Source organism: Caenorhabditis remanei, chromosome II (assembly GCF_010183535.1).
Source record: "Caenorhabditis remanei strain PX506 chromosome II, whole genome shotgun sequence".
Lineage (NCBI taxonomy): Eukaryota > Metazoa > Nematoda > Chromadorea > Rhabditida > Rhabditidae > Caenorhabditis > Caenorhabditis remanei.
The window spans coordinates 11869583-11881146 of NC_071329.1; the positions used below are offsets into that span (position 1 = coordinate 11869583).

Genomic DNA, 11564 nt, shown 5'->3' on the forward strand with positions numbered 1-11564 from the left:
CTTAAATCGTTTTCCATAAACCCGTATCTAAAGTTTATCTTGTAGTCTTCACTATATTGCTAATTTACTGTTACTAGTTTCTCTCCAGGATGCTTAGTACCTTGTGAAGCCTTCATCAATGTAGATATGATACTATTACTATGTTTTAAGAATTTTGAGCTTCTATCTGTGTTTGGCTACAATCTCAGGGTTTCACCGCTGTCTCATACTAGGTGTTATTTATTCTCAAACTGTATGTAATTCACCCAATTCATAGATTCTCTCACTTATAATTGTTCAAAGTTTCACAAGCCTCAATTGAAAAAATCACTAATATTTTATACTTCTCTCTAACCTATTGATCGTCTCCGCCTGCTGCAATAAATAATATCCATTAAATTAAAGGACATACAATGTCTTCGCCCCACCCTGCTTCAACGACTCAGCAGCTGGCAGACTTGTCGTTGACGGAAGAAGGCGAACATGATGAGGGCAAACCGCTTTCTGTCGACTACCTTCAAGGGCATGGGGATCTGATCGAGGTAGGTACTACAAACGAGATTTTCCTCATAATCGCATTTTTATATACAATAAATTTTATAACACTGATTTTTCTCATGGGAATTCTTTTCGACTAATTACTTTCAAAAAAGTGAGCATGATGTATCCCAAATCAGTACGTCAACGCTGGGCTCACTGGTCCTTCAAGCATAAGTTTTTCCTTAGTCTAGTTTTTCAAATGAAATTGATTGATCTAGTGTTATATTTTCATTTTTCAGGAGGTATTAAAATGGAGTGAGCATGAACAAATCGATTTTATGGGCAAAATAGTTAATCGATTATCACATTATCAACTGGGGAAAGTCGATACATTTATAAGGCCCATGCTTCAGAGAGATTTTATCACTAATTTACCTGGTAAGCAATGCATTTTCTTTCACATCAGTATATCTATGAAATTGCAGCGCATCTCGTGGAGTTGACACTCTTCAATGTGAACGCAGAGTCCCTGAAAGCTTGCGAAAAAGTGAGTACAAGTTGGCGATGTGCATTGGCTCGTGGACAGCACTGGAAGAAATTGATTGAAAAGAATGTGAGAAGTGATTCCCTTTGGTGGGGACTTTCTGAAAAAAGACACTGGTTAGTTCTTCCGTTCCAATTTTAAAAAACTGCCAAAATATGAAAACAAGGCATTCTCATTAACGTTTTTTAGGGATAAATTTCTGAACATTGGCCGAGAAATGTCAGTTCTCCGTATCTGTGAGAAATATGGTTACGATCCATCCGCCAAACGAGAAAAACTCGAACAGCTCATTTTGATGCACGTTTTCTACAGCAAGCTGTATCCAAAGATTATCAAAGACATTCACAATATAGACAGTAATTGGAAACGAGGAAATTACAAGATGACTCGTATCAATTGTCAATCGGAGAATAGCAAAGGAGTCTACTGTCTTCAATACGACGATGATAAAATTGTATCGGGATTGAGAGATAACACCATTAAGGTATTATCTTATTATTCTATCAATAGTTGCTAAAAAATGTTTCTTTAGATCTGGAATCGAAAAGACTACACCTGTAGTCGAATTCTCTCGGGGCATACCGGATCTGTTCTATGCCTTCAGTACGATAACCGTGTCATTATTTCTGGATCTTCCGATGCTACCGTTCGTGTTTGGGATGTTGAAACTGGTGAATGCATAAAAACCTTGATCCACCATTGTGAAGCTGTACTCCATCTTCGATTCGCTAATGGAATTATGGTCACCTGCTCAAAAGATAGATCGATTGCTGTTTGGGATATGGTATCGCCACGGGATATTACTATACGAAGAGTTCTTGTTGGCCACCGTGCAGCTGTGAATGTCGTTGATTTTGATGATAGATACATTGTCAGTGCGAGTGGAGATAGAACTATCAAAGTAAGTTCTTTGTCATTTCTATCATTGTTCATTCATTAATTCTCAGGTCTGGTCAATGGATACTTTGGAATTCGTGCGAACTCTTTCTGGTCACAGACGTGGAATTGCTTGTCTTCAGTATCGTGGACGACTCGTGGTTTCTGGATCCAGTGATAATACAATTCGGCTTTGGGATATACATTCTGGTGTCTGTCTACGTGTTCTTGAAGGTCACGAAGAACTCGTTAGATGCATTCGATTCGACGAGAAACGTATTGTCTCTGGAGCCTACGACGGGAAAATCAAAGTGTGGGACCTTCAAGCTGCCCTTGATCCACGTGCTCTCGCAACTGAAATTTGTCTATGCTCCTTAGTTCAACACACTGGAAGAGTTTTCCGTTTGCAATTCGATGATTTCCAAATTGTCTCATCTTCTCATGATGACACTATTCTCATTTGGGACTTCTTGGACGCACCAGTGCTACAGAATGCACCCGTCAGAGTAAGTGCACCATCTGGAAAACATCTGGGTAACAAAGACTAGGGGAGATTAATTTCATTTGTGTGCGCGTGTAGTGATACAAAGCAAATGAATAAATAAAAGTACATGTGACAAGTGAAATTCTGAAAATATTGTCTAGAAAACCGATAAATTTGAAAACTGTCTTTTATACAGGCCACTCTGCCAGAGCTCCCGAATCAAGCTGCCGTTGCTCGCGGCCTAATGCTCTTCGAAATGGCTGCAAGACGTGAAATTGAACGTCGTGATCGAGAAATTATTGAAGAACAGCAACCAAGAGTCGTACCTCGTGGCAATAATGGTCGTCGAGTCCAAGAAGCAGCAATGATTGTAGTTGGTAATGCAGTCAATCGCAATCCCCCCGTAGACAATGATGGATCATCGTCAGACGAAGAACTTGAACGTGGAGATCAAGCCCATCCCCCAGCACAACCGCACAACCAGAATCATAGAAGGAGACAGCCAAGACCTGAGCTGCCGGTGAGGCTCATGGTAAGTCATCAATTTAAAGAATGACCGATAACAACAATTGAATAGTTACAGCAAGAAATGAATGCTGCATTCGATTTGCGACGACCGCATCACAACTTGGACCATTTAGCTGGTGGAGATATAGATGAAGAGATGCCTGAAGGCAGACCATAAAGCCTATTTTTCTTTTCTTCTTCGAACTTTAAACCAACAGATCTTAAACCGGTGCAGATATCAATCCATCTATTAACAATTGCCTTCTATGTTCATCTATCCATATTCCGCCGTTTGTACATTATCCGTGTGTGCTCCCCTTGTTTCTCTTGCACCCCCCACTGCACCCACTATTCATTGATCTGTGATATGGTAGTGTGTGTACTTCCATTCGCACTATATCCACCTTATTTTTCCCTTGTTTGGTATGTTGGAACTTCACTCACACTCGCTCCCGTTGTCTCGCTTTTAAACCCGAGAATAATTCCGTCTGTCAACTATTTTTCACCGTTTTTTTCAAAGTCGCTTGTATAGCGGGTGTCTTCTCATAAACTCTCATCATTTTCTTTTCTGAAAAGTTCCCTCTCTTTCTCTTTTTCAACGGTTTCCTTTTTTACGGCAACACGTTATGATAACTCCTATCCCTTTTTTCCAACATGCACATTTTCAACCGCTTCACACAAATCTGTTCCCATTAACTTTATTCGTTTCCAATTCTCCCCTTTTCCACTGCTTCCAATTCCATGTTTTCCTCTATTTGTTCCGAAATTTGCGTTCTGTATAGTTCAAAATGGCATAAACAATTTCTGGGTTATTTGATAGCGATATTTCAAACATTCCATTTTCCCCAACTCCCATTTTCATTATCATTTTTGTCACTTCCTGTCGGTTGTACGTCACTGTCACTGACAACTTTGCAGAATCGATTCGAGCATTTCTGCAACTTCTTTACACTTAACTACACCTGGTCATGTGACAATTGTGATTAGGAAAAAATAGAAAAGTTAACCTTTCCATGAATATCGTCGCTGAACTCAATAACGTGTATATTTAAATCGATAAGAATGCGAAATTCAAGTCATGAGACTGGTAAAATGACAACGTATTGATTAGATATTCACAAGTTTTCTGCTTTTTCCAACTATTTGCTGATCAAAAATGTGACAGATCAAGTGTCCGGTAGGGCGTTTTTTTTCACTTGCACAATTTATTTTCTGCCAACTGGAGAAATCGTAATTTGTATTTCGGATGAGTCACAATTGAAAAATGAACTCGAACTATGGCAGAAGAGTTCAATTTCATCGAGTTCTTATCATTTCTAGCGGAAAGGTGTCGGATGGGATTATAGTAAAAAAGAAAGTTGACGAATTTGGCGGAGAATGGAATTCAAGAGCGAATGGACACACTTTGTAGGATGATTTTAGGAGAAAATGAAAATTTTGATTTATGATGAAGAAAGCAGAGAACTATTGAAAAGTGCATTGTGGGTGTAGTAAATACTGAGAATTTTCGATTTCAATGAAGATGAAGAATACTGTAATTTAATGAGAATATACACCGCTACTGTAATTGCTGAAACATTTCATTGCAGTAGAATTAATAAATATACTTTGAATTTACAAAATGAGACTGAAAAGGTTTGGATCGGAATGCATATGTATTTACAAATGAACTCTGTAGTAATGGATTTCATTGTAGATTTGACTAGAATCTCGGAATGTAACATTAATACTGATGCTTTTGTACGGATTTTCGATTTTCTGAATCTTGTCAGCACAATTATTTCATTCAATTCGTGCATTTTGTGACCCCCTATTTTCAGACAAAACGTGAAATGTAACTTCCGTTTAAGCCAGTGATCACTATCAATATTCTATGTAGCCTAGATCAAAAATATAAATATTTTTAAAAATATCAAACACCAGATTCTCAAATTTCCACCCTCAACTTATTCCGAGCTTCTAGACTGATCTACAGAGATGTAACATGAATTTTCAATCATTTTTCACTCAGAAATCTTCTTTTCCAAATAACTCCCTCTCAGTTTCGTCTTGATGCTGAATTTCGGAGTGGAGGGGAAAATTGTTGCTGAATTGTTTATTAGATATGAAGTTGGAGGTCGAAACTGATCATTAGTAAACCTGAAAAATATGAAATGGAACTGTTTTCTCAGAGGGAGACATAACAAGAGCAGAATGTGATTCATCTCAAGTTTCCCCAAATAAATTCAATTCTTGTTTTCCTTTTTGATGGCTTCTTTTTGTCAAATTTCGTGTTTTCCGTTCAAAAGAGTTCTGAGTCTATAAAGCGTAAGCTGATTAATCATGCACTATTATTCGAAAATTCGAAATAAACATCTGACATTTTTTTCCCTTTTTCTTTCAAATTCAGAGGAGACGTCACAACAAGAAGCATATCAATGATAATCGGTGAAAACGAACTAGTGATTAATGTGTCAGGTGGCAGAAAAATGAAGAGAGTGAAGATCAGAAAATATACTGTGAAGATTCTGTGAAGAAAATGAATGAAGACAAACGGAAATTGGTGATTTTTGGAAATGTATCGAAAGGTTAAAAGATATGAAAAATACAATTTTGATAGTGATTTGTTGTGACAGTTTGGTTTTAGAATGAATAGTATAGTCTCAGATTTCAGAATGCAACAAAAAAGCTACAGTAACCTGGAGTACGGTATTTTTACTAATAAATTCCCATTAAGAATGATTTTGACCTTCTGATATAGAATCTAATAGTGAGACTCAATTCTTGGAAGTTTCAGATAAGGAGAAGGTTCCTGTAGCCGATTCCTCTATGAGAGAAGATTCTGAACGTTTTTGTTTAATATTTTATACCAAAATGTTACATTTCCCTTTTTTCCTTGCAGTTTTTCGTATGCTTTGTACCAGCCCTCCCAGTTTAACGCATCTTCTTTTCCTTCTTCATATTTTTCTTTTCCCTATCAATTTGCTCTTCTTCTTTTTTCTTTTCTTCATATTTTCCTCACACTCCAACAGTCATCTGACCCCTTCCTCCCCTTTTCTTACGTCCTTCTCAGCTGCTACTTCTCCCAAAAAAAGAAAGAAGACAACACAGTTCTCGATTTCGCAAAAGTGAGAAAGTGGCAACGGTAACTGCTGACCCTATGCCTATAACTATTATTTGTTTCCGACAAAAAATGCGGAAAAATCAGATAAAAAATTCAACGTGGTGAGAGTAAGAGAGGGAGTTTTTGTGATGAATGATGCAGACTCCGCATTATTATTGAAATTGATAAGGAATAAAAGAGAAAGTGAAAGAAGGAGTAAACGGGAGTGATCAGTGGGAAAATGGACGGAGGAGGAACGTACGTAACTGGCACATTATGACAGACTGCTTCAATGAGGCTACAGTATCACGACTGAAAGAAATCAGAATCAGGAGCAATTGACGTCAGAGATAAATGATTATTGGTGACCTAACTACATGAAAAAAGTGATTCAGAGACATACAGTAAACCATACAGTAAACCAGAATCCACGCGTCTCTTCTGAAAATTCCACCCTCCAAAGTTACCGTAATCTCTTTCTCTTCCGCTTCACTTTCTCCCAACAAACCTTATCTTCGAACTCGAAAAAGTTCATGAGACAATTCAACGTCACATTAATTGGCCAATTTTCTCCAAAATTCTGTGAGAAATGTTTGTTTTTCAGGGGATTCGTTGAATAATTTAAAGTGCAAAATCATTTTTTCATCAAAAGAAAAAACTTCTGAAAATCTCATGAAAACTCGTTCCAGTCTTCTGAATTTGAGATGAGCCCTCTTCATGACTTTGCAAATGAAAATCTTCAGTCGAAGAGTATGAATCAGACGTTACCATTATCGAAAAGCCATGCGTTTTCTTTTCCAGTAAATCTATGATCGAATTATGTCGACCTTTTCCTCAAACTGCAAACTTTCTAGAACATATATGTGTCACATATGTGAATATCCGGTAGCACCGGATTAGTATCAGTTTTTTTAATAAATGCCACTCCAACTTTGACCGATAAATTAGATATGAAATTAGAAAACGAGCATAGATTATATCGGAAACGTCTCACTCCATTTTAAAATGGATTACGCAAAATATGAGGTGAGATCTGTAATGTTTGCAACATTCAAAAATAGTATGGCATCATGAGAGGTCGCTGAGATACTCACATATCAATCACTGATAGTATGCACTTTTTGACAGTTTTTTCGTGTCATGTGCGAGATTCAGAAACGGAAATATCGTTCTCTCGACTTTTGAGATATCGAGAAAGTTGAGATATCTTTTTTATCAGATATACGTTTCCCGAATACAGAAAAAGAGATTTTTGGTTATTACTAAAAATCATCATTTTGAGAGTGAAGGAATGATTGATTGACAGGAAAGGAGAAATATAAAAGAGAGAAAAATGGATGATAAAAATGAGAAAAAAGATATGAAGATATGGGTTGGTATGAGGATTGAACGGTATGGACTAGAGAGAAAAGATGGCAACGTGACTGAATAAAGGAAGTTGCGTTTAGTTGATAGACTTTAGTCAGGTTGATCAATCAAAACATAGATAATCGTAGATTAAATAGTTCAATTTCCAATAGAAACAATAGGAAATGTAGTCTGATTGAATGATCTATCTTGTATTTTTGATATGAGAAAGATAACTTTTCTAGTTATTCCACTAATTCGAAGAAATCGAAATGTTGCAAAGTGTTCACAGAAGTCTACTACCTCACGAGCTTCAATTCGATTTGTTGACGCGTTACTTTCTAAATTCACTCGTTTCCCGTATAAATCTCTTACTCCTGTCAGTCACATAAGGATTGTCTAGAAATAGTCAGGGTGGTTGTGGAATGGTAAGAGCGATATAAAAATGTGGAATTTGAGTAGCTTTGAAACCGGTGCGAGAAGAATAAAGAGAAAGGTATCTTTAATATTTTTTGAACGATATCTAGGCTGTCCTGGTTTCGAAATGTCCAAAGCTTTTCACAGAAGATTAAGAAGATGCTCAGGAGAAGATCTGCATTTCCAATTGAAGACAGAGTAATGTTCTGAATCATCTGAAATACAGTTTGATGAATTTTTGGAGTTTAATAACTAGATCAAACTAGATCACATGAGCCGACTCCTCATATTATCTCTGGATCCAGAACACGAGTATACTGTAACTGGTTCAATGCTCTCTCCTCCTCGCCCTGTTCAACTCGATACACTCTAGCCTGATTCTGACCTTTAAAATTGTCAATCCGCTGTAATAATATTCTAGAAGTGATGTTTATTTATTTTTGTTTATTGTGTTGTCCTTCCTTTTCAAAACCGCATTCTTTTACACTCTTTATCTCTTTTCTCTCACTGATTCATTTCCTTTCTGTGTGGTTTAAACTTCAGGTTTCTCGATATTTTTTCTCCTCCACCATCTCAAATTTATGCATAAACTCATCTTCGCTTTTTTCATTTTCTCTTCGTCTCCCTCTTATTTCACCTTCTGCAAACCAAAGTGGGCGTGGCTTCGTTCCGAAAGTGGGCGGAGCATCGGAACGAGTGGCGTTTCGTGTCCTCTCCGGTCAGTCAACCAAGCCGACCTCTCAGTGCTCTTCTCTCTGAAATTTTGAGTTCTTGTCTGAAAGTGACCTACTTTCATTTACTATCACACTATGATTCATCATCCAGTATATTTCTATGGAGAGTCTACATCAATGGATCTTCGTAAAGCAGCAACAATCTATTCTCTGCAAAGAATCGAACGACTTCAGATGCTTAAAGTCACATCTCCACAGCATAACCGGTATGGTCAGTTCAAGAAAAGGATCACCAAATGATATATCCTTATCAAAAAGTCACGTGCCTTCTGGCTACATGGCTACAAGATCTACAGTCGACCTCGATCCCTTGGACTGTTTTTCCGCTTGTAAATTTGCAACGTGTAAATATAATATTTTGAGAAAAGGAAGCTAGTCTTAACTTTAGAATTCATTATTTATTTTGTTTAAACATGTTCTATTTTTTCTCCAAAAGGAGCCCCGCCCCCTTTGTATATTTTTCTGTCTGTACATTGTATGATATTTGTTTCTTTTACCGCTGGTTGGTCATCTCTTTTCACAAAGATTTGCAATACTTAATGGGATCTCATTTTCATGTTCAACTGTATATATTTTGACAATTGTGATCTTTTTTCTATATAGTTTGATGAAAAACATAAAGTATTTATTTGGAATTGAGCTTGTATTGATTTCAGAGAGGACCTCATCCATTGAAAACTTTTTTCAGACAATCTGGTAGTCTCACAGCAAAGGATCAATTACAGATCATGACGGCACAGCAAGACACAAAACTGTTCAAATTTAAATTTAAAATCTACCAGTGTACAGTAGAACTAGCAACCTTCTTAAGAGTCTTAACCTCGACCACAACTTTATCAAGGCAGCAGTTTCAGATTAAAGTGAGTTTCAGATCAAAATAATTGTGCCAAGGTGTGCCTTTACTAGTAAAATAATCTGTCACTCATCTCCAGTCCAAACCTTCCGTAAATACTGTAATTGAAGCACACAGAAGCACACTTGTAGTATAAACGGTAGCTCTTCAGCTGTCTTTCAAAAACTTAGTCACTTTGATCTTTTGTCTTCATCTGCAGAATTTTTGTCTCGGTTCCATAGTTTCAGAAGACTTCCAATTTTCATATCTTGTTAGTCACAGATTAAAAGTCAAATCTATCCAAGGTCATTCTATGATATTCATTGTGACATTATCATTAAAATCGACTTTTTGAAAAAAAAACAAATACAGTATCCCTGTCTACTGAGACGGAGATATTCTTCCGATGCAACTTTCTGTTTCACGCTGGACTATCAAAACAGAATGGATCATACACCAGCAACTTGGCGCACTTTATTCTTTTCACTGATAACCGGATTATCAAAAGTAATTTACTATTACTACGGAAAGACACGTTACCGCAACAAACTTCAAATTCTGATAAATTTGTGTCGACTCAGCATTGACGGCACTAACACACATGTTCAGTTTCTGGAGAAGTTAATGGAAAAAAGTCACGAGGCTGATATAATTACTCGTTTTCGTAGTTTTCCAAATAATCTGATATTTGATAGTTTTTAACTGACCCGGGACCAGGTACGAGAATGCGATATATTTTTTTAATTTGTGAAATAATTGATGTTAATATTTCAACTTGTTGGAACGACAACTGATTCGACTGGAAGAAAACTAGTGGAAAAACATTCCAGATGAAAAAGTTCATCTTGGTAAACAATTAATCTCGTTATTCCAACTTTGAAAAGCCCCAAAATTGACTCTGAACAAGTCTGACCGAATTTTGATGGTGGCCGTGGACTAGTATTTACTCCGAAACAAACGCGCTCTATTGGACAACGGGCGATCTCTTTTTTCCGTTCATTTTTAGTACTGAAATCCAGTTTTTGACAGTTTTCAGCAATTTTTTAACGTTATCATGTTGCCAAAGTCGTTGAAAAGTATTATTGATTTTTCATAATTGTACAGCCATACCATCTTCTTTGAAATTCATCATTAATTAGGCGAAGTTCTCAATTTTTTTCGATTTTCTTCGCTTCTCTTTTCCTTTATGTTACATTAAACTTTACTTTAAATTAATCTTTACATTAAACGTGTTTCTTGCAGAGGGTAAAATGTTGGCTCGTACTATCCAGAGATTCTCCGCTGTCGCTCAGCGCGGATACGCCGCCGCTGCTGCAGCTCCAGTCAAGAACGCCAACCCAGAGGAGCTTCGTCTCACTTTTGCCTCTCCAGACACAGTGAGTATTATATATTTTAGACGAGCTAATTATAAATTTCCTGTTCAGGCTGTCTTCAGCAACGCTGTTGTCAAGCAGGTTGATGTTCCCACCTTGGCAGGAATGGTCGGTGTTCTCGCCAACCACGTCCCAACCATCGGAGTTCTTAAGCCAGGAGTTGTTGCAGTGACAACAAACGAAGGTAAGATCGATAACATCAAGGGAATATTCTAAAAGTTGTGTTCCAGGAACTGTTCAACGCCTTTTCGTCTCCTCAGGAACTCTTTCGGTTAACATTGATGGATCATGCCAAGTTCTTGCCGAGGAAGTTTTGAAGATTGAGGACATCGATGAGTCAGCTGCACGTGCCGAGCTTGAATCTGCTCAAAAAGCCTCCGGAGAAGGAAGCGAGGTAGCTCGTGCTGAAGCTCAAATTCGTGCTGAGGTATATTAGACGTTCAAAATTAAACTGTAGACACAGGTTTTCTTAACAAAATAAGCAATTCCCCAAGAAAATGCAATATATCTTCAAATTAAAAATAATTTTCCAGGTCGCTGAAGCTTTGATCAAGGCCGCCACGAACCAACAATAAGAAGTATATTGAGAATAGACCCCATAACTATGGTAACTTCCTGTTAATGCCTAGGTACACTATCAAGATTGTTCTTGGTTCTGCCCTTAGGGTTTTGTGTATCGCTTCCTCCATCCTTTTTTGTTTTCATGGTTCCATCGTTTCAAATAAAATTCGAGAATTTTCAAAATTTTAGCTTTCCCATTTTATATTTTTGGTGTTTATAGAGAAATGAATGTTCATTATTTACTCTCATCAGGTAATTTTGACAGAGAAAACGAAACGTTTTCCCGAGTAGACTGAATAACCTTAAACAGAAAGCCTCAATGTTCAGTCATTTTTTTCCGGGAAGGAA

At 37.2% G+C, this 11564-nt stretch overlaps 2 protein-coding genes across 2 annotated transcripts; both read left to right on the top strand.

The window, feature by feature from the left end:
- Positions 1–392: 392 nt before the first annotated feature.
- On the top strand, positions 393–3048 carry GCK72_006242 (uncharacterized protein; the record flags this gene model as incomplete). Its single annotated transcript, XM_053725538.1, has 8 exons — positions 393–521; positions 759–897; positions 945–1119; positions 1193–1487; positions 1536–1904; positions 1951–2385; positions 2560–2895; positions 2947–3048. The coding sequence occupies 8 exons, from the start codon at positions 393–395 to the stop codon at positions 3046–3048; spliced, it is 1980 nt and encodes a 659-aa protein (XP_053589732.1).
- Positions 3049–10532: 7484 nt separating this feature from the next.
- Positions 10533–11230, top strand: GCK72_006243 (uncharacterized protein; the record flags this gene model as incomplete). The annotated part of the gene is made up of 4 exons (XM_003113542.2): positions 10533–10658; positions 10707–10839; positions 10886–11082; positions 11189–11230. 4 exons carry the CDS (start codon positions 10533–10535, stop codon positions 11228–11230), a joined length of 498 nt encoding a protein of 165 aa, XP_003113590.1.
- Between the last annotated feature and the right edge of the window lie 334 nt (positions 11231–11564).